The sequence below is a fragment of the Tetranychus urticae genome, chromosome 2 (genome assembly GCF_039701765.1).
Source record: "Tetranychus urticae isolate SD_2017Ah chromosome 2, NJAU_TeUrti_SD_1.0, whole genome shotgun sequence".
Classification (NCBI taxonomy): domain Eukaryota; kingdom Metazoa; phylum Arthropoda; class Arachnida; order Trombidiformes; family Tetranychidae; genus Tetranychus; species Tetranychus urticae.
This window is the reverse complement of record NC_142959.1, coordinates 23,680,503-23,703,690: the sequence shown is the minus strand read 5'-3', so window position 1 is coordinate 23,703,690 and position 23,188 is coordinate 23,680,503. Positions and strand designations below refer to the sequence as shown.

At 32.8% G+C, this 23,188-nt stretch overlaps 3 protein-coding genes and 3 long non-coding RNA genes across 9 annotated transcripts; 2 read left to right on the top strand and 4 right to left on the bottom strand.

Moving 5' to 3' along the window:
- Positions 1–126: 126 nt before the first annotated feature.
- LOC107367491 (uncharacterized) lies at positions 127–3,338 on the bottom strand. The gene is made up of 4 exons (XM_015935192.3): positions 3,081–3,338; positions 2,608–2,865; positions 1,970–2,521; positions 127–1,836 (listed from the first exon to the last, which is right to left on the bottom strand). Exons 1-3 carry the CDS (start codon positions 3,151–3,153, stop codon positions 2,355–2,357), a joined length of 498 nt encoding a protein of 165 aa, XP_015790678.1. The 5' UTR covers positions 3,154–3,338; the 3' UTR covers positions 127–1,836; positions 1,970–2,354.
- Positions 127–7,872, bottom strand: LOC107367414 (transmembrane protease serine 9). The gene is given in 4 exon segments (XM_089267428.1): positions 127–1,419; positions 1,421–1,885; positions 5,281–6,569; positions 6,681–7,872. Coding segments are annotated over 4 exon segments (3,690 nt in total). The 5' UTR covers positions 7,414–7,872; the 3' UTR covers positions 127–216.
- A 1,519-nt stretch (positions 7,873–9,391) lies between these two features.
- Positions 9,392–13,935, top strand: THADA (Thyroid adenoma-associated protein homolog). The gene is made up of 2 exons (XM_015935274.3): positions 9,392–9,758; positions 9,899–13,935. Exon 2 carries the CDS (start codon positions 9,908–9,910, stop codon positions 13,772–13,774), a length of 3,867 nt encoding a protein of 1,288 aa, XP_015790760.2. The 5' UTR covers positions 9,392–9,758; positions 9,899–9,907; the 3' UTR covers positions 13,775–13,935.
- A 1,261-nt stretch (positions 13,936–15,196) lies between these two features.
- Positions 15,197–17,193, bottom strand: LOC107367610 (uncharacterized). 2 transcript variants are annotated; one of them, XR_001569939.3, is made up of 4 exons: positions 17,071–17,193; positions 16,614–16,819; positions 16,046–16,415; positions 15,197–15,908 (listed from the first exon to the last, which is right to left on the bottom strand). It is a non-coding gene; the product is annotated as an uncharacterized LOC107367610 (long non-coding RNA). The 2 variants fall into 2 exon arrangements; XR_016199005.1 differs by having other exon boundaries at positions 16,163–16,415.
- A 76-nt stretch (positions 17,194–17,269) lies between these two features.
- Positions 17,270–19,301, top strand: LOC107367611 (uncharacterized). Of its 3 annotated transcripts, none has more exons than XR_001569943.3 (5): positions 17,270–17,584; positions 17,845–17,900; positions 17,976–18,263; positions 18,381–18,527; positions 18,639–19,301. It is a non-coding gene; the product is annotated as an uncharacterized LOC107367611 (long non-coding RNA). The 3 variants fall into 3 exon arrangements; XR_016199003.1 differs by having other exon boundaries at positions 17,359–17,609; XR_016199004.1 differs by lacking the exon at positions 17,270–17,584 and adding an exon at positions 17,669–17,687.
- Positions 19,302–20,637: 1,336 nt separating this feature from the next.
- Positions 20,638–22,747, bottom strand: LOC107367440 (uncharacterized). The gene is made up of 3 exons (XR_001569893.3): positions 22,413–22,747; positions 22,165–22,262; positions 20,638–21,648 (listed from the first exon to the last, which is right to left on the bottom strand). It is a non-coding gene; the product is annotated as an uncharacterized LOC107367440 (long non-coding RNA).
- Positions 22,748–23,188: the final 441 nt, after the last annotated feature.

Genomic DNA, 23,188 nt, shown 5'->3' with positions numbered 1-23,188 from the left:
ATGACAGATGAATGAACATCATAACATCTTCCTATTGTTGGTAAAATGGATCGGGTTATGAATTGCCTTAAAGTAAATTAAATTGGCTTAAATTGTCGTTTCTCAAACAAAAATTTTGATAAACTCTTTTTAAATTTGGTGTATTGACTTTATATAAAATATATTTTATAAATAAATAAATTAAGAATTTAGAAATTTAGTTGAAAATATAAAATTTCAATAAGCTATAATTTGATGGATCCATCGAGCAAATTCAGTTATCCTTGTATAAACACCAGGTTGGTTTGGAAGAGCACATCCAATTCCCCAAGAAATGATACCAATCAGATTCCACTGTCCATTTTCTTCTATCACTAATGGTCCACCAGAATCACCTTCACACGAATCTTTGCCTCCACTAGACATTCCAGCGCAAATAAAAATATTTGGTATCTCTTCAAGGTATCCTGCTCGACGGTACATCATCTCACACTCTTGATTAGTTATAACTGGAACTTCAACATGTTGTAGTGTATTTGGTAAAGGTCCTTCCTCATAGAGTCGACCCCAACCAGTTACAGTGGCTTTACGGCCAACAAAGCTCTTGTTACCTTCAGGAATACAAATGGGAAGTATATTTTTACGGAAAGTAATTGGTTCATAAAAGCGCAGAAGAGCCAAGTCATACTCAAACGTTCTTGGGTCAAACTTTGGATGTGGTGCAATTATTTGGACTCTGCGTTCGATATGGCCAAAAGGTTCATCTTCATGAGAAATATCATATTCTCCAAGGCGAAGAAGTAAATCAGTTGGAGCAACATTTTCAACGCAATGAGCTGCAGTTATAGCCCAGTATTCATTGAGAAGTGCTGCTCCACATTTATGGAGGAAAGCGTTTTTCTTCCATTGTCGAGTTGATACCATCCATGGCCACTCGGAGAATGAAGATTGAGATCCACCAACGATTCGAGCTGTTGGTCCAGGTCCATTCATTTTGCGACCACATATTGCTTTTATTCCTTGATGGTTTGTGTGATTTTTAGGAGCAACTGTTGATGGTGAAGTTATCCTGTTAAGAGTTGGTATTTTAATTGTTGTAGTTGACGTAGTACTTGATGGGGGCGGGCTTTTTGTTGTAGTTGTTGTGGTAGTTGTTGTTGTTGTTGTCGAGGTTGAAAGTGTTAATACTATTGCTGGTGTTGGTGGCGCAGTCTTTAATGGAGTTGTTGGTGGTGACGTTGATACTGTGGCTGTTCTAGTTGCTGTTGATGATGTTAGAGTTGAATGGAGTGAGGTGGATTCTGAAGATGTTGATGATGTTGGTAATGTTGGTGGTGATGTCGACGATGATGTAGACTGTGATTTAGACTGTGATGTAGAAGATGAAGAAGATAAAAGAGTCGCCGGATAAGAACTAGCTATCGGTGTTGTTATCAGCTGGAGTGGTGGTTGAAATACTTGCGGCAGTGGTTATAGTTGTGCTAATTGACGGTGAAAAGGCTGTAGTTGAAGTTGAAGGTGATGATGGCAATGATGCTGTTGATGAAGGTGATAGTGACTGAGATACATTGACAATTGGTACCTTAGGTGAGGTTCGATTGGTCCCAACAGGATACTCAAGAAAGTTCTCAACCTCGTCAACATGTGAACCATCATGTGTGTTGTTATTATTTACAGGAAGCCGGCAACAACTTCCAGAATAAATGGTATCTTTACAAAGACCAATTGGATGACCATTTGCATGGCGACAAGCTAGAGAGAACATACAAACACCAACTGTTCCATCAAGTGATTTACAAGTCAACGGTCGTATTGACCTTGAATCCGAATAGTCTTTAACATAATATCGAAGATAATCTGTTGAAATGAAAACAAAACATTTCCATATTAACTGGTCATGTAACTTAATTTATTATATTATTTGATATACACAATAAGATTGTCAACTCTCTCAGCCAGACGTTTCTAGGCAATAGTCCAAACAACTTACCTAGTATCAAAGCTAATATCAGATAAACCAGAAAGTTTAACCCCTGAGCACATTATATTTCAAACAATCAATTAATAAGGTAAAATTTGAATTTGATTCCACAATTACTGATATTGGTTCATTAATTATCCCGATTGAATGTTAAAAAACTCATTTTGATTATTTTCAATGGGATTTTTGCTACAGTCTAAATTAGTCTAAAGATTTTAGTTAAAAATGATATCTCTGTTGTAATTTTTGTCAACCCATTTTAAATTGTTGCCTCAACAAACAGATTACCGATGCAGATACAGATTAATTAGATTGAAAAAAATTGTTAATCCATCTACTGATTAATGTTTACATTTCAATTTATTTATGAAAATTTTAAGCTTGAATGTTTTAATCACCAAGCGCAACTTCGGATCTCTGGATTAAAGGCTAAACCTGGAGCACAGCAACGATGATGAGCGTAATTATTGGCGTCACAATGATAAAAGCAAGTGGTATTTCCAGGATCGGGATAATGTCCTATTCCCTCGAAACAAATCTCCAAATCGGGTTTAACAGGAGCTGTTGAGTGTAAAGGAAACAATTTATGTTCAGAAATGAGATTGGTAATCATCAAAGGAATATTAAAAGATTAAAGATTTGCTTACGTTTGGCTGATGTTAGCTCAGTTTTACTCGAATCCCGATATTCTGGAAGATCTTCCGCTACAATTGTACAATTTACATTCTTTGGATCATCACATCCTTGGGTTGCTGGATTAAAGTAGAGATCATTTTCACAGCAAAGTCGAGCTTGATAGAAAGCTTGATTACACTTGTAGAAACATTTGCAACTCCTTGGATCTGCTTTGTAACTATTACCTGCGGTTGATGAACATACTCGGTCAATGGTCCTGTTGGCTGATTCTAATAATGGACAAAAAGATATTAAACTAGAGATGGTCAAACAAGTTGAAATTAAACAATAATGGAGCGAATTGTGACATATTTAAAGTCAACTTTAATTTCCGTTCTTTGTCTTTCGCATTTCTACTTGGATTCAGTTTGTTCACTTGGCAAATTGTACAAACTTGTATTCACTTTACACTTTGCCCAAAGGTTATGATAAAACAGTTTTTTACCTGATAAATGAATGAAACAAGCAATCAAGGGAATAAGAAGAAGACAAATTGCCATAGGCTTTGGTTGAAACATGTTTAGATGGCTGTTGTAACTGCTGTTGTGTCAATATCAATATATTGTGGATTCAACTTTAATTAAGATTTGGAAAAGTAAAAGGACTTTTAAAATGGCGATACTGATTATTTAGCTGTTGATTATTGATTACATTTCATTTGATCAAGGTTTCTTAAGAAGAGACTAACTTTACGATTGATCGAGTCTCACTACGACTTTGTCAACTCAATATACATTCATTCAAACTCACTCGCCTTCATCTTGGTCTCTTTCACTCAAACACACTTCTCCCTTATTTGCTGGATGATCAGCTTGGACGGATTTAGGACATTTGAAAACTTGTTAGAAGATGGGTCGTGGCGATTATTATTCGGATAAAACAGGAATTGAATAGCTTTCACGTCTCACATCAACGTTAATATTATCGATTTACTGTGACCAGCCTTCATCGTCATCATCATCATCATTATTAACATCTTTTTCCTCCTTCTACTTACTCGCTACTTTTTTTGGTAACTTGTTTTTGATTGAAACTCTTTCAAGAATCTTTAAGATCTGTAAGATCATTAAACAGAGATGAGCGCGCTTCTATGCTCAGTTTTTCATTTTACAAGAAATAACATGAGAAAGAACAAATCTTCACTTCTTAATTTGTTATTTCCATTCCATTCGCAATCAGGCCTTATGTTTTATTCATTTTCAATGATTAGGCTAATCACTTGTTGCTAATCCACTCATATGGTCACTCCAATGGTTTTGGCCTCTAAAATTCAGTGAAACTCGTTAAACACTTATTGATCTCATTTAAAGTCTATCAAATCATTAACCTTGCAATACTTTTGGTGTAATTTTGTTGCATTACTCTTTGCTCTCATTATATTATAATAAAACTCTTTAGATCCTCTGTTAAGCTTTCTTTGTCATTTACATTTACATTTATGCTTATTGTTGATAAAATTAGCTGATCATGCAAGTATCTTATACTTGATCTAACATGTAAAACGATAAAAGCCACAGTATCTACATTTGAATATAACAGGTCAAGCCTTGTTCTTACCTTAAGCACTTTCTAATCTTCCATTTTACTCTCCCTCTCTCACTCCCTCTCTTGGTCATCATTCTTCCTTTATGTTGTTCAAACATGTCAAGTATTACTCATTTAACTATAGATTAATTTTTTTCTTCCTCGTTGATACTCCAGGAAACTGACCTGAAAGAAGCAAATGCACAATCTCCCGTCGAGTCTGTATCAAAATGGTCTTCTTCGATGAACCCAGAATCAAACGAAGAGGATTACGATGATGATCAAGCTGTTGTGGTTGACGATGAGGAAGATTTGAATATTGAACCAACAAATGAGGAAATAATTGACGACAATTGTCACCAGGAATCATTATTTTCAAGCAGTTACGAAGAGAAGTCAACAAAAAACGAGAACATTGAAAATGAAAGCTTACCATTGACAATTATTGAGCAGGACAGTTTAATGACTGACACAAAGCTGACCAACAGCAATGATGCCACTTCTGATGACAATATAAATGTCAACAATTTGAATTATTTTGAGCGTCCCCGATCCCGGCCTTTATCAATTCAACGTAACTCTAAACGGTCAAGTGGTAACGACGAGTCAAATGTTAATGTGGAACGTGAACGGTACGAGATGCGTCGAGATCGCCTCCTTCAAGAGTTGCTGACCACGGAGGAAGATTATGTTACTCATTTGGATTCCATTATTAATGGTTAAATAAAACAAATGAAAAATAATAAACCGTATCCAGTTCCGGAAGATTTGAAGGGTGAAAAGGCCCGAATTGTATTTGGAAATATTGAAGCAATTTATGAATGGCATCGAGAGTAAGTCTATTATTCACCTTATAAAGGGTGTTCAATATAATTCGTAAAATTCGAATTTTTAACTGTATTAAGCTAGTGAACTATTGATAATACAGAAAGCTACCAGATAATGAGAATACCTTGAAATAGCTTATTTACACTATTCGCCGGGCAACTTATTTTCTTAGTTATCAAAAATTTTGATAAATTGGACTCTTTTTAAATTTGGTGTATTGACTTTATATAAAATATATTTTATAAATAAATAAATTAAGAATTTAGAAATTTAGTTGAAAATATAAAATTTCAATAAGCTATAATTTGATGGATCCATCGAGCAAATTCAGTTATCCTTGTATAAACACCAGGTTGGTTTGGAAGAGCACATCCAATTCCCCAAGAAATGATACCAATCAGATTCCACTGTCCATTTTCTTCTATCACTAATGGTCCACCAGAATCACCTTCACACGAATCTTTGCCTCCACTAGACATTCCAGCGCAAATAAAAATATTTGGTATCTCTTCAAGGTATCCTGCTCGACGGTACATCATCTCACACTCTTGATTAGTTATAACTGGAACTTCAACATGTTGTAGTGTATTTGGTAAAGGTCCTTCCTCATAGAGTCGACCCCAACCAGTTACAGTGGCTTTACGGCCAACAAAGCTCTTGTTACCTTCAGGAATACAAATGGGAAGTATATTTTTACGGAAAGTAATTGGTTCATAAAAGCGCAGAAGAGCCAAGTCATACTCAAACGTTCTTGGGTCAAACTTTGGATGTGGTGCAATTATTTGGACTCTGCGTTCGATATGGCCAAAAGGTTCATCTTCATGAGAAATATCATATTCTCCAAGGCGAAGAAGTAAATCAGTTGGAGCAACATTTTCAACGCAATGAGCTGCAGTTATAGCCCAGTATTCATTGAGAAGTGCTGCTCCACATTTATGGAGGAAAGCGTTTTTCTTCCATTGTCGAGTTGATACCATCCATGGCCACTCGGAGAATGAAGATTGAGATCCACCAACGATTCGAGCTGTTGGTCCAGGTCCATTCATTTTGCGACCACATATTGCTTTTATTCCTTGATGGTTTGTGTGATTTTTAGGAGCAACTGTTGATGGTGAAGTTATCCTGTTAAGAGTTGGTATTTTAATTGTTGTAGTTGACGTAGTACTTGATGGGGGCGGGCTTTTTGTTGTAGTTGTTGTTGTAGTTGTTGTTGTTGTTGTCGAGGTTGACAGTGTTAATACTATTGCTGGTGTTGGTGGCGCAGTCTTTAATGGAGTTGTTGGTGGTGACGTTGATACTGTGGCTGTTCTAGTTGCTGTTGATGATGTTAGAGTTGAATGGAGTGAGGTGGATTCTGAAGATGTTGAAGCTGTTGATGGGTTTGTTAATGAATCAGGTTTATTGGTTAGTTGTGATGATGGTGCATCGGAGGTAATCATCGATTGAGATGAAATTGTTGATTCGGTAAGCTTAGTGGGGACCTGTGTTGATGAAGTGGATGTCAGGAAAGCGGTTGTTGACGATGAACGCACTTTACCATCATCAATCATATACATTGATTCCTTTTTTGTTTCTTCTTCGCCTATGGAATAATTTCAAATAAAATGAAAAAATGAACTAATTATTGATTTGATTAGCTGATATGACAGAGAAAAAAGTATTCAAGTTCATTGACTTATTCATTTTTACTCACCATCTCCCGGTGTAGTGGGAAACTCTGATGTATCTAAAGATGTTACTGTTGTCACCAGGTTTGAAACTGTTGATGACGACTGTTGAGTTGTTTTCAGAGACGATGGTTCTGATGATAATGTAGATAAAATTGATGATGTCGGTGATGATGTCGATGGTGAAGTTGATGATGAAGTTGATGATGCTGTTGCTGGTGATGTTGCTGATGATGTTGATGGTGATGCTGTTGATGATGCTGCTGACGATGCTGATGTTGACGATGATGTTGATGATGCTGGTAGTGATGTTGGTAATGTTGGTGGTGATGTCGACGATGATGTAGACTGTGATGTAGACTGTGATGTAGAAGATGAAGAAGATAAAAGAGTCGCCGGATAAGAACTAGCTATCGGTGTTGTGTTATCAGCTGGAGTGGTGGTTGAAATACTTGCGGCAGTGGTTATAGTTGTGCTAATTGACGGTGAAAAGGCTGTAGTTGAAGTTGAAGGTGATGATGGCAATGATGCTGTTGATGAAGGTGATAGTGACTGAGATACATTGACAATTGGTACCTTAGGTGAGGTTCGATTGGTCCCAACAGGATACTCAAGAAAGTTCTCAACCTCGTCAACATGTGAACCATCATGTGTGTTGTTATTATTTACAGGAAGCCGGCAACAACTTCCAGAATAAATGGTATCTTTACAAAGACCAATTGGATGACCATTTGCATGGCGACAAGCTAGAGAGAACATACAAACACCAACTGTTCCATCAAGTGATTTACAAGTCAACGGTCGTATTGACCTTGAATCCGAATAGTCTTTAACATAATATCGAAGATAATCTGTTGAAATGAAAACAAAACATTTCCATATTAACTGGTCATGTAACTTAATTTATTATATTATTTGATATACACAATAAGATTGTCAACTCTCTCAGCCAGACGTTTCTAGGCAATAGTCCAAACAACTTACCTAGTATCAAAGCTAATATCAGATAAACCAGAAAGTTTAACCCCTGAGCACATTATATTTCAAACGATCAATTAATAAGGTAAAATTTATTTGATTGTAAATAATTAGTCAATATTTTCTCTCTAATTTAAGTTGAATTCCACAATCACTAATATTGGTTCATTAATTATCCCGATTGAAGGTTAAAAAACTCATTTTTGATTATTTTCTATGGGATTTTTTGCTAACAGACTAGTTAACAATGATATTTCTGTTTTAATTTTTGTTAATCCATATTAAATTGTTGTTTTGTGAGCTAACAGATTACCAGCAATCCACTCCAGAATTAACTTTATCTTTTAAGTTATGTTCGGTGTTTTTATTTCAGTGATTGATATTGAATTTAAGAAGATCGTCTGGATGTAGACTACATTCGTAAACGTAATTAACGTTGTTTAACGAAACTCATCTCACTAGATGATTTTATCTCAATGAGTTGATAACAACTTGGAGTTGTTAAACATTTTAGTTTCTCAACTTTCTGGTTTACCTTTGACTGATCTTTGGCTAACATACGCGTACTTGACCGCTTAATAGACTATTATCTATTCTCACTGAGTTCAACTTGAAGAGGTTTGATCACATTTAACTCCATTCGAAATGGCAAAGTTTTGATCTTTGCAAAATTGTCTCAGCGTTTGAAGGTAAGGACTAAGTTGTACACTTTTATCAATGATTTGCACGTTATGCCATGGATTTGGTGACAGAAACAGTTTTAACACTTGTCATTACTTGTAAGCTAACAACGTGAATGATAATTTGCTTCCGATGATCTCAGTGTTTGGACGAAACAAAATTTCTCAATGAAAGCAAATTAAGGAATCAGCTGTGTTTACAAATAATTTAACAGGCAAGAGATGCACAAACAGACACCGTTGATGAAAATGTACAAAATTAGAAAGGGAATTTAAGGTAAAAATTCGAAGTTGACTAAAGGCTTACCTTGGTATACAGGAACGGCTTGAGTAACTGTAATGATGACTGAGTACAAATAGAAAATTATGGCAGCTGGCGAAGATTCGATGGTGGACATATTTGCTTCTCTTTCTTTGCCGCAAAGAAACGTCTGAAAGTAGCTGAATCCTTTCTGAGAAATCCCGGAAGACAGACAGGGAGAGAAAGAGAGAGAGATGATAAACAAGTTACTGCTATTGGGTTTATCACAGGTAAGGTTGTTGACCGGTTCTTACAATCATATTTCTACTCAGTTTGTCATGGACTGACCTTATCTCTTCCGCTTCATTTCCTCTCCATTTGAAAATCTTGTTTTCTTCCAACTTTTTTTTACAGCAGAAAAAAAAGAAATTAAATTTTGACCTTTTCCATCGATTTGTTCAAAAAAAATTAGACAATTTAAGCAAAAACGCATTGTTATGTAACTCATCTGTTTTCATGATTGCTTATGTTAACCTTGTTATTATTGTTGCTCATCATTGGATCCAATTGGTTCTCATGCTTGAATGGATAAATTTTATCGCTATCTTCCTGTGTAAAAGGTTTAATGCTTGAAATGATGAATAGAATGAAATTGATATTTAAATGATAGGTAATAATAAATCTAGATTGAACACTAAGGTACTTTAATGGTAGGTTTTAAGGCTTTTGAGATGCTTTTCTGAACTGTGAATCTTTAATCAACCAGATCTTAGCTGAATAATTGATGATTGACAGTTAAGCAATTTTAACTTTGGCGCTTTTTTTGTGGCGCAAAGGCAATTGAGCGAGAAAGTAATTGAATGGGAAAATTTGAAAAACGTGTTAAATTTTGTTTCATGTTTACATTTGTTTAAAAGTTCATTGGATTTGGGATTTAATTGTCGTCCGGGACTTATTAACGTGGAGAAAATTGATATTTGGAACATATTTGATTAGAATGTGAAAATTAAACAACGTTTCACCTTTTTGGAGATTCAAACATTGGATTTATACCTTAGCCTAACAGGTTTTTAACCGGTGTATTTACTACCAACACAGAGTAACTCTGTGACTACCGATACATGGGCTTTCTATTTTTTTATTTGTGACCATAAATTAATTGATTGAGATTCAGAGGACTATATTTGATCGCTAGATAACTAACTGTAAGTATTTGAATGTATTATTACAATCTTCAAAAGTGATTCTCTTACATCTTAACAAGTTAAATTTTAATTATTTTAAACTAATCACTCTTTTCACTTTTATTCCTATCGTTACTATCGTTGTTTTCAAATCATTTCAGTTTATCAACATGTTCGATCAGGACCCAATCAACCAAAGGTTTTATTTGCATCAACAGTCAATTTTTCATTATGATGAATCAATTCGGGTTCAGACTCTTGGTATGTTGCTTGAAAATCCAAAACTATCTAATCCTATTCCACCAGAATACTTGGAAATAATCAAAGACTCGCTCAATATCGGATTAACCATTCAAGAGCCCTGTAACCGGCAGAGATTTTTGGTCTTGATGGACAAGATGTTCAAAAGGATGAAATGTTCACTTGAGTATTTCATTCGCAGAAAAGAAGAAGGCGAAGAATTTTTATTCTCTTCTTACAAGTCTTTTGTAATTAGTACACTGGAAATCTGTTTCAATAGTTTGTATATTGATGGCTATTTTGCTAGAAGAACTCTTTCGTTGGAATTGATACAAATGGTTATAGTCAACTTTGCTAACACAGATTATTTTGCTCCAAAAGATATCTTTCTAACATTAGGCTCAGCCAAATCAATTTATGTCACCCTCATGAATTGTCTGATTGAAGATAGTTTGGAAGAGACTAAACAATTAGTTATTAATGTATTAGCAGCGTTGGTTGAACAAAATGTGATTTTCTTGGAAACTACTGATATTGACTTCATTCGTGATAAAGCTTTTCAGATGTTGTCCAATATCAATCCTCTCAACGTAATATCAGCCTCATATTTATTTCGCTGCCTAACGAAACTTATCTCGCTAGATGATTTATCTCAAAGAGTTGACATCAACTTGGAGTTGCTAAACATTTTAGTTTCTCAAGTTGAAATATCAATAAAAGAAACCCAATCATCCATTCTTGATGGAGCAGTTTATAATCCAATCCATAGTCGATTATCATCAATCCATGGTTTAATCGAGTCTCTTGATTCTGAATGTTTTAATTTACGGAAACCTGATTGGAGTCAATTGATGGAAAAAATCGGTACCATTTGCTTCGATGCCAGCGAAACCGTGAGCTGTATTGTTTGTAATGATTCACCTGAAGGATTTCTTCCCATGGATTTGAAACCACTAGACGATGAAATGGTCAACAAAATAGTTGGACGTGAAAATCTATCCAGTCCAATCATTGTAGAGAAGCGCCGTGACATAACTTCTCAGATGTTATTAATTTTTGGTTGGAAAACCATCAAAGAAGCTGCTCTTATGTTGGGTAAAATTTGTGAAAAAATTGACCACACTCTGGATAATAGTGTTATCAATTGTTCCTTTGTTGGAAAGGTTCTAAACTATTTCGTTCATCATCTTAAAGAGTTGAAACATAGAGGTGCTTTTGAACAGGCTTACACTGGCTTTTCGATGGTGGTAAAGTGTATTTGGCGGAAACCGTGTTCATGTTTAAAAGTGATTGAAAATCTTCTCGATGAAATCCTCAAAGACCTTGCCAATGAAAACGAGGAAGCAAATGGTCCTAAATGTATTACTCGTCGAAGCGCTGGTCTTCCCTTTGTTACTCAAGCCATCGTTTCTTCTGAACCTAAAGATAATCGAAACAGATTACTCAGTCATGTCATCAATAATCTAATCAAAATTTGCTCCAGTGAATCAGCTGAAGATTGGCAGAAAGTTCATTGTTTAAATGTTCTGCGAGCTTTAATAAGAGATAAACGTTTAGGTGAAAGAGTTGATACATTCATCGAAGATTGCCTTAAATTGTGCCTTTCCCATTTCGATTACTCATCTTATTCAGTCTCCAATTCAGCTTCCATCCTATTCAGTGCCTTGATGATTCGTATTTTTGGTGTCAACCATTCCAAAGATCATTATCACAAGAAAAATTCAATGTCACCTCACCAGTTTTTCCTTCGATATCCATCAATGTGTGCCTTTATCTCTGAAAATATTCATAAAACTTCTACTCGCACTGTTTTACCAACGCTTTTAATCATCTTACGCCTTTGGCCTACAATTCAAGAAACCAATTGCCTGCTATTACCTTACAGAGAACCATTAAAGTCTCTCTGTTTCCAATCCAATGTAGCCAAAATTCGTGATCTATCCGGACAAGCTTTAGCTCAAGTTATCAGTGCAGAAGAAAAGTTAATAGCTGAAACAGTCGAATACTTGAGCAACGAATTGAATAAGCCTGATTTGTCAGTTAACCACCGAGATGGATTGATATCTTTCATCTATCATTTTGTTCGATGTCATGTGAAACAAATTGAAACTGATAACTTACACCATCGTTTAATATCAAGCTTAACCCAACATACTAGTGAACTGCTAGTCTCGTTAAACAGCACTAATGATATTGACATAATCGGAAAACCTTTGTACAGTTATAATCGTTTTGTAACAACGGTTGAGATACTTTTGAAGGAGCAGTTGATCAACCCAGAGGACCAAATTATTTGTGACCTGTATACCATCTTATCAAAACTTTTAACCCTATTCGAAGCCAATCCAAGAACTTTTCAATTTGCCAGTTCGCAAGATTTTTTTGTTAAATTAATTCACTTCACTTTATATTGCTCACCATTTGATACAAGGAATAAAGTCATTTCCACCCTTCTCTCACCATCTTTACCGGTGGAAATGATTCACCTAAGAACCATCATATTCAAGTTTCTAACCTATTCATTGGCCAAAGATTTAGATACACTGGAAGTTACTGTGCGAGATGAAATAATGAATGATTTTGAGTTGAACATTACGGAACCTGATTTCGATACTGAATCTCAAATCAGAATTATTGAGGCCATTGAAGTTATGCAATTCATTTCATCCTGTCCTGAATATAAATGTCTATTGAATAATGATTCATTGACTACATTTCAACCTTTGCGAAATCTTCAACAATTGTTTTACCTTCTTCATTGTGCTCTTGCTCGCCTAAACTCACAAGATTTAACTAATTGGAACTCATTATTCGACACTTGTTTCAGTTTATTTGAACAACTTGAACCATCTGGTGTGGTTGAAGATACCTTAGCACTCTTCTATCTCGTTTTATCTGATATTTGGGATCATCAAATAACTGTAGCTTCAGATATTTTATTACATGAAAAATTGAACCAATTTTGTGTTTCTGTCATTTCTATTTGTACAATTGATAGAAGTGATTTATCTAGAAAAATTGCTGTTCTAATTGTTGGTAAACTACTGCCGACTCTAATTAAAACTGCTACCACCAATAAAGCCAGCAAGGTTTATTTGCCATCAATCTCTTCATTATGGCAAACAATTCCCAATCTTTTGCAAGACAATAGTCCAGCAATCAGAGATTTTACAGCAACAATGTGCAATGATTTGACTGATTTTTACTTTACACCAACTCAGATACCTAAAGGAGATTTGCTGAATCGCTCTTTTCAATTGTTATCTTCTGTTTTCTCAGATCTGGACGAGCAAGACTCACTTCGAAGGGTTCTATTGGATTTAATTAATGGTCAAAAAACAATTTCAGACAATGATGATGAACAGGAGCGATTCTTTGATAAAAGTAAAATTAATTTCGTTGAAGATCCAGTCCAATTAATTCTCATTGCTAAAAGTTATTTGGAACCATTAATAAACCAAGTTGATTGCAACCTTTTTCACTCCACACTACAAGAAGCCAACAAAAGTAAAGCTCCTGTAATAAAATTATCAGACTATTTTGGTTATTGCGAGATGAAAATACATAATCTAATGGGACAGTTTCTTGTAAAATTGTCTGACGCCAATTTAGCTCTGGAAGTACATAAAGCTTTAATAATCATGCAACTTTGGATAAGATCAAAACCCATTTGTGACGAGTGTTCATCTGCCATGAAACACATGAAAGAAACCCTTGAAACTTGTAATTACGAATCGAAAGTCATCTTTTCAATTGCTAGTGAAATACGGCTATTAAAAGTGGGCCTTAATTGTTGATTAACATTGAAACAAAACATGACCTTTATTTTGTTAAATTTTCCTATGTTAACCTTTCAGACTAATTTTTTGAAACCTGTTAACCAGTGTTGTAAATTATCCAACTGCATGTCCCAAATCATTTATATGGTTCATTAATATTTTGTTTATTGAAACTCTAATCAACTTGTTGATTACTTTGATTGATTTATTACGTGTTAAAATGTTGCCATACGTTTAAAGGATGTGTATTATAAGTGAGATAATGTAAACCCTGTCAAACCCTGAATGGCAAGGTTTGAACAATCATTTGATTACTATTCAATAACCAAGCCCGATTGTCAGTTTTATTTGCTAATGGAAATAATTGCGTACAAATGGACCAGGTTGAGGCTGGTAAATTTAATGAATCAAGGCAATTGTTGGAAATGTTTTCTCTCACTTAAAACGGATTTGCACATTCATAGAAGCTTCAATTTAACTTGATTGCCCTTATACTTTAACCACAATTAATCCAATTCCCAGCTAAAATTATTGACTTGGGCACCTGAACCAGATCAATGACAATTCACCTACTCAAAACTTGTTTAGTTGGGTCGCCCTTAAAATAAATAATAGCTTATATGAAATTAATCTTTTCGGATTACAATTATATTTATTTATTCTTTTTCTTTAAATTGTAATAAATAATCAGAAAATCGATTGAAATTACTCCAATCATCGGTATTTTTAGTAAATCAATGATATGAAAAATCTAAACGTGAATAACGTTAGGAAAAAAATGGTCTTCTCAAAAGGTTTGATTGTTGTCTTATGGTCAAATTGTCTCATTGGAAACCATACAGATGATCAACTAAATGATTAACTACGGAAGAAATTAAGATCAAGTTTAATTGTAACCTTCAATATCAGCCTCAAGTTAAATTAACCCCAAATATCTCCCGGAAATAAAAGGTGAAAAAAGCCTCCCAAGAAAAACAAAAACATTTTGTTGGGTATTCTTTGCTTTTTAACCAACATTACCACTTGTTTATGGCAAGTATTAAGTCAATTAAGATTACTCTAACTAATCATGATTAGCATGTTATTTAAATATTAGACCAATTATTAGGCCATTCAACCTTCCTTTAACTGTCAACTTTTCAATGTGCAAGGTTAAGTGTTTGTCCGTCACTTTTATCTGGTTCACCTGGTTAGTGCTGTTATATCAACCCAATATTAACAGTTATTATATTGCTGATCCAGCAATTTTCAAGCATCGTTATTTGTCAATTATTCAGTTGATTGTTGTTAATTTTAAATTTCTAACATAATAAACAATATTAGAAAGATATCACAACATAACGGTAACAAACACAAAAGCTCAAAATCAAACCAGCAAGAAAACTAAACGTAACTCCATAACCAAACAACACACCAATCAATAACATGGACAAGGAATTATTATGGATTTTAATAGAAGAGGCATTTTAATGAAATCGGATGCAAAAGATACAAAGGTAAAAACGGACAAAAAGATTATTTTATTACCAAAATTAAGTACAAATTTAGACTCTGTTTGTTTGTAGGGAAATAAGTTCTGAGTTTATTTTTGCTTGAAAATTTCTCTGATCGACATTTTTGAGAAAATCGAGTTCAAACTTGAAATTTGGATAACTTTTTGTACTATTATGGAGCCAGATCTTTCCATAAGATCATTTTTCTTATGTAAGCTGTGAAAGGGCCGAAATAGTTGCTACAAAACACATGAGGTCAATTTGTGCATAAATGTGACAATTGTGTTAATTGTGTATTTTTAGTAACCATAAATTTTTTACATGTCTGCTCTATTTACTGAATGGCCGTCTGATTTATTATAATATGGACAATTCCGGTGTTAATATGTGAACAATAACAAAGGAAGCTTTTATTGTTGAACTTGTACTGGGTGTTTGATGACTATAACTTGAATATTTCAAGTAATTATAAGTACTGTTATCCCTGAAATTATACAATTAAATTGTTTCTCGTCATTAGATGAAACCAATTGTTTCTCACGTTTGAAACTCAAATGGACTTCCAAATTTCCCATGCGAAAGGTTTAATTTTGTTGACATTAATCAGAAATTGATATTACCAGTTTGTGGGTCAGCTTTTGATTTGCTGCAAAAAAGACCTAAATTAGAATGGAAAAATGTATAAATTTTTGTGTTCAATTGAATAGGGAAAGGAAAAGTATATTTATGGTCACTTCTAAAGATGACCATGATTGAATTGATGAGGATGATTAGGGAGATACAAATTAGAACATACAATTAGATGTAAACCGTGAAATAGTGATTCTAAAAGATGGATCATCTGATTGAAGATTAGGAAACATCAGATATCATTTTTATTTTAGTTTTGATTAAAGATTAATAGACTAATAACCTTTACTTTCTCTTTAACTTTCTATTACCTTCTCTAATCAGGTAATCAAATGTAAGTTGGTATTTTCAATAAGCAAAATGATCATCAAAATGAGTATGAAAGAGTTGAAAAAAATATCATTTTTTTCATGAATCCTTTTTTTCTTCAACGCCCAGAGCATCATCAGCTGCTACAACGAAATGCTCATCAAATGAAACTGCTATTTAGATGATTGGCGATTGTCAATGTTAATCCACTTCTTAAATATAGATGGCTAGATTAGAAAGAAAATACATTTCATTAAAGATTGGTCAAGGATTTCAAGATGCATATTAATAGTGTAACTTCAAGTCAATCGAGAGTTTGCACTCAATCAAATTTAAGCTGTGCAATTGACAATTTACACATTAAAAAATTGAGACACATACCTCGATATAATCATAAAAAATATTTATGGTTATTTTTGACTTACATTTGTAATCTTTAATCAGCTTGAAGGTAAAAGTGAAATTTAAGGTTCACTTTGTGTAATTCAAACGATTCAACCTTATAGGATATTATGTAGCAATTAAACTGTAAATAAAGTAACAATTGATAGACTGATCATCAGAATCAAGAATCAATACCATGTTTGAGACATCCATACACTGGAATCAAGGCATCAAGTTGGTCAATCAACTGAAAAAGACAAAGAAGATCAATAGCAGGTTAGTTTGTGAGAGGAAGAAGTCATAATAGAGATGTCAATATCATCTTAATCTTTCAATGAACTATAATTGTTTCAATGTCAAATGACAATTAACCTGTCAATTAAATGAACAAGTTAACTTGGGTTAGAAGTATTTCTGGTTTGACAAGAAACCTTTCTAACAAGACACAAGCATTAAATTTTTATTTCAATTTCAGTTAAATAATATTATAATACTTACAGTTGTTTATCGTTGGTTAACTGCTTGATGAACATATTAATTGATGAATAGGACAATCACTTGATTTAGATGTTTAGTTAAATTAGAAAAGGTTTGAATATCTTTTGGTTAGCAAACGTTTTGGTGGAAATATTCAAAAGATCGAGATTTTCTTAGATCGCTTTAAGGGTTACCAATGATCCTGATCTTAATACAGATACTTGATCCAAATAATGCGTACTTTGTTGTCGTTTGTCATTTTATTTATTAATCACGTTCACAATTTAATTTAATGATTGCTAATAGTGATTATGGATTAACTTTGAGGCTGACAAAATTGGTGTAAACATGTTCCACTCATCAAGTTAATCATTTTAATTTTGTGTAATGATACATAACAATGTTTCCTCTTGTGTAATTTGTTAACACACAACAATAACAAGGGGTTAATCCTAAATCCAACCATCACCAAGATTCATCAGTTGAATATTAATATGGAAAACTTTTGACCTTAATCACTATTAAATCATTAAAGGTTAGACTGATAATGATATACTAATGTAAACAATCAATCAGTTTATATGTTTATTCGTGACTTAACATTCAATTGTAATCTCAACTGTTTTCATCACGCATAAGTACATCTTTCTTTTCCTAACCAAATTAATCTATTCCTTACATGTTATTAATAGATTAATTAACATTTGATTTTACAATTTATTAGTCACAATTTCTTAAAAAATTTCTATTTAAATATTTCGCTTTTAATTGTAACTTTGTTTTCTCTTCTTCTAGATTATTATCAAGTATTTTACTTTCAATTAAGGCGCTCGTTTTTTGGTGATGACACTGTGAGTGAGACAATGAAAATTATATACAACACAACAAAACAGCTTTTTTTCATTAACCTTTTGTTTTATTTTTAGATTTATGATTAACTTTTACGATAATCGTGTTGATCACGTTAATTTAATTATTGTGAAACAAACCAAATTAATGGTAAGCCACATTTAAGGACAAGCTGGAAAGGAAAAGTTCTCAATTGTTGAAAATCAAACCGAATGAGGATGAGAAGCTAAAGTTAACGAGACCGTGAAAATGATTGGACCAATATTGTATCGTAACCATCAATAGCTATTGATTTTTCACCGATCAACTGAAATTGATAAATTGTCCTAAACCAGTAACCTTGATGCATCTTCAAGCAAAGTAAGGTATGTGATTTAATCTTGATTTTGAAACAAAATTGATGATATTTCAATAAATCAACTTCTTTCTGTGATTTTATATAAAGGCTATTAATAAACCTCTTTTTAATTTTGTCCTCTCAGCTTTGGTTCACATGTTAACCGTGACAGATTTTGGTCGATGTAATCAATTATTGTTAATCGATTAATGAGTTCTCTAATTGTTGTTTTTAACCATAATTCAATTGATTGAGATTTCAGGAACTTGATCTGATCACAAGATAACCAACTGTAAGTATTTCAATGTTTTAGTTACAATCTTGAAAAGCGATCATTTTCAAATTAACATCTTATCGAGTTAACTGGTAATTATTTAAAGTAATCATTCTTTTTCTCTTCCAGTCCTATCATCATTATCATCAATTTACAAATCATTCTATGATATACACACACACGATCGATCAAGATCCAATCAAACTCGACCCTTAAATTCATCAACAAAACTGACCTGGAAAAAAAGAAAGCAAAGAGGAATAACAAAAACTAAGGTTATTTTACTGGCAATTGTGATAGTGGTTCTGATGGTTTAATAATGATAGCAAGGATTCACAGATGTAAACATACGTTGGACTCATTCTTAAATTGTGGTTCTGTCTCTGATGTTGATGGTTAATATGATGAGTTAAACCTTTGCTGGTTTCACATGATTTTACCTCACCATTACCTTGGAGGCTTTTGACTTCTAACGCTTCAAGAATAAGCCATTCCTTTCAGTCAAATAATCATGTTAATTCAGGTTAATTAAAATTGACCATCCTCTTTATCTCTCTGTTTACATCTTATATTATGACCATCTAATGATGATTAGATGGACGATAAAGGTAATGGCTATTAAAATTAACCTCACAAATTAACATTAAACATGGTCTCCCCTAGCACATCCCGATTACACATTTGTATAATGTTCACACTTAACCCCTTAACAGATCATCAATAAATGAAAAATGAACAAATAAAAACAAATGAATTGAAAAGCAATGCAAATAAATTACCATTAAATGTAAATCATGATCAATTTATAAGTAACCCATTAAAACCACAATCGTGTGGCCAATCATTTGAATAACCAGAAAACTCCAAGAGAACTCAATTTGAATGCAAAGCCAAAAGTCCATTTGTAACAATGATAATTATTAGACATTTAAGAGCAACAATTACGTTAAATAACTCTTACAATCAAAGTCAATAACATTGTTACACAAAATCACCTGGTATTAAGTCAGCATGTATTAATTAAAAGTTAATTTCAAATGTTGAACAATTACCATTTACAGCACTTGCAACATAGACTTGACTATAAATGTTTACCATCAACATTATAACAGCAATTAACCTGTTTGAAATTGATACTTTTTCTTCATTCTAATTCCTATTATACAGTTGATTACATTTTTACCATGTTGATTAACTTCCTGTTAATCTATCCTTCTCTTGTCCTAATCTAATGATATAAAATGAAACATTTTTACGAATACAATTAACATTGATTCAATAGGTGAATCAGGATAAAGCTTTAACCCTAAAGGTAAATATATCAACATAAAGAATCAAAAGCTTTACATTTGCAATACTAATTTTAAATAATAACCAAAAATCAATTGAATTAATCTCTATTTTGTGTACAATCTCTAATTAAAACTTGCCCCATCATTTGTATACAAAAAAACACAATTTGAGGCTCAACAATTTAACCCAAATTAAATGGTGACAGGATAAATCTCCAGTAAATTCCTGTTGATCAAGTTAGCAAATGTTGACGGTAGACTCAACATCAAGTTGGACTCTCCATTTCATTTGTTGTACCTTTAATCAATTATATCCAATGAATTTACAAGTTAATTGGTTATAATATGTGAATTAATTGTTTATTAGTGGAAGCTAATTAAAAGATGGCCATAAAAATGTTCAGTAGTTAAAAACAATCAGTGAAAGGTGAGAGATTCATTAATCAAAATGATGTTGGATAAAGCGTAAAACTTGATTGTTAGCAAATTGATTATTTCAATATTGATTGTAAGCCTTGATTCAGGTTGATTGTGATTGATATTGACCCTGATGGTTACACTTTGACAACAAATTACAATAAGGATAATGTTTTTGTTTTTGTTGATGGTGATGTTGATGATGATTATAGTGATATTGAATGGTAATTTATATATCGTGAGAAAATGTATATTTGTCTAAATCAAATAGTTTATCCCTAATAAATTGCTCAAGGGTTGTAAGAATCAGGATGATACAATTAATTAACTGGCTTAATCAATGATGAAAATAACAGCCGTTGATAATGGCCGATCTCATTGAAATTATACATTAAAGCAATACAATTGTTAGGACAATCTTTCCCTGGTTTAATCAATGTGAAAATTTAATGATAACTGTTTGAGTCTCAATGGTAACCAATTTACTGATTGTCAGTTTGATAGATGCAATTAACTATTGGAATGGGATATTACATGTTTTTGGTCATTAAGATCAACATCAACTGATGAACTTGATGTTTGCTTGTGATTTCGGGCAGTCAAATAATTAGTTTACATTGCGGGAATTTTTCTTCACTTTAACAATCAATTTAATCTTCTCATAACACAATAATTAAGGTGGACATAATCAATTTTCACTTGAAATTTTTTAAAATCAAAGAAGTACAGTTTTGTCACCTCAAAACTGCCAATTATTTTCATCCTTTTTTGCTTGTCAGATCATTATTTACAACTCTTTCACTGCATTCTTCCAACATCTCAATCATAACCTTTTGTAAATTACTTAATCAAAATTAAACAAATGGTTTCCATTTACAATCAATGCAATTAAACCTTAAATAGAGACACTAGTGTCATTAAAAAAGGCAATAATATTTTAACGAGTTGTTACAGTTTTTGAAAATATTACATTAATTGTTACATAAATGTTGATGTCTCTTTCCAATAAGAAACATTAATCATCATCTATATGATTGTACCAAACTAGACAATTTACAATCAACTAATTACATTCAAACTCAAACATAAACATATAACGTTATGTATTGATACACTTTTTTACACACTTTTGATATGTCCAACGATTTACAGGCCATTAAAGGGTTTAATTGAAGATGATGATTTTGTTTCTTCGAGAGTTAATGAAGTTATTAAAGATGAATTGGTCCTTCAATTTGTGTAAAGCAATTTATAAAATTGTTTATTTGGTTGAAAGAAAATTGCTTTAATGAAAATTCCAGTTGAATCCAGCTGATCGTAGTAATTGTAGTTGCAGTCTTTGGATCACTTGCAGACTTGAATATAATCATTGACCGACATTTTGGTCTTCAAACGACTGGAGTTAGTTGATATCCATTGGTCAATAGCATCTAAATTTTGAAAAAAAGAATGGAAATTATCATTAGTTAATAACGTTTTGTATATTAATAAGCTAATTTTTTCTGATAAATCTTTATCGATTTATGTTTGGTTTTGTCAAGTTTGTAAAATTCATGTTCAAATTTCCATAAAACATGAGTAACATTAAGTAAACATGCATCAGAATGGTGTTTATTTCAACTAATTTTCTTGCATGACATGAATATAATCAGGAAAAACGAAGTAGATTTTACAATTACCAATAAATTTTTTTAGCTTTTATGCCAAAAAAAATCAACAACAATCTTTTCCAAGATGTCTGCATATTTTGCCAAAATCACAAGTCAATCTCTTTTAAATTCATAGATTTGACAATAAGCAATGAATGAAATTGTTCTGAATTTGTACATTTATGGATTGAGTGATTGATCAATCAAAAATCCGTTGTTCATTTATGATCAAATTGTCCAATTTTTACCAAGCAAAAGAAGTGACAGAAAAAAAGAGTGAAATTGTTGCTGACTTACTTTGATGAAATTTAGTGATTGTTTCTTTTTTTTCATAAACTGCCCTTGAAATGACGTTGACCGAAGCTTTAACTGTAAACAATTGTGTCCTGTTGTACCTGAAAATAGAATAGGATGAAATAAGAGGAAAAAGTACACAATAAAGACAGACAAAAGGATTAGAAATCAAACAAGCTCAAGTTCACAGTGAAAATAAATCACATTTGATACACAGTAGACAAGCATTACAAGTAAAAGGTTAACTTAACTGTAACTTGACCCATAAACAAAATAATTAGCAGCTTCTTTTGTTTTGTTGATTAAAGCCAAATCAAGATAAAATGAAAGTGTACATCATTGTAATTAACAAAAGCAAAAATTACGCTAACGCGCCAAAAAAAAGTAAGCAAAACACATTTTCAAAAGGTGTGAACAAAAAAAAACGAGGGATCTTTATCTAATTACAACGGTTAACGTGTACCCTCAATCTGTCTGAAATGAAAGTGAACATAATAATTAAAAGTTGCGTTTTTAGACAATCAACCTTTTAAATTAACATCAAACGAAATGTTGGCCAAAATGGTGAGAATATTAGCCAAAAAGCACTTCATATTTAGAAGTATAACATTTATACAGTAATTTCGTCTGATTGACAAGATGCGAAAATATGACCAGATAAAAATACATCTGAATGTCTGTTGAGAAATGAATGGCGTAAATTGCAAATTACAAAATAAACTATTTCATTTAACTGTAAATCATCTCGTCGATTAACAGTTAACTTGAAGCCTGATAATCATCTGTTTTATGTTTAGCATCATCACCACCATAAAATGAAACGGAAAAGATTGAAAAAAGATGAAAATTAAGCATAAAAAACAAAATCACATCAAAAAATATTTAGTAAAAGCAAGAGAGAGAGATGGAAAGACATTAATATTAACCTAAGTTAAACAAATACAAGGAATGTTGACACGGAAGATGAATCTGATCATCATCATCATCATCTTGCCCCTTTCCGTGGCTACGTGCTGATGATGATAAT

What these genes read in the sequence shown, in the direction of transcription:
- THADA (XM_015935274.3), top strand. Translation starts at nt 9,908, where the DNA reads ATGTTCGATCAGGACCCAATCAACCAAAGGTTTTATTTGCATCAACAG.
- LOC107367491 (XM_015935192.3), bottom strand. Translation starts at nt 3,153, where the DNA reads ATGTTTCAACCAAAGCCTATGGCAATTTGTCTTCTTCTTATTCCCTTG. An exon ending in TTGTTTCATTCATTTATCAG is followed by an intron (nt 2,866 to 3,080) that starts GTAAAAAACTGT and finishes GTCCATTATTAG; the next exon opens with AATCAGCCAACAGGACCATT. An exon ending in TGAGCTAACATCAGCCAAAC is followed by an intron (nt 2,522 to 2,607) that starts GTAAGCAAATCT and finishes TACACTCAACAG; the next exon opens with CTCCTGTTAAACCCGATTTG.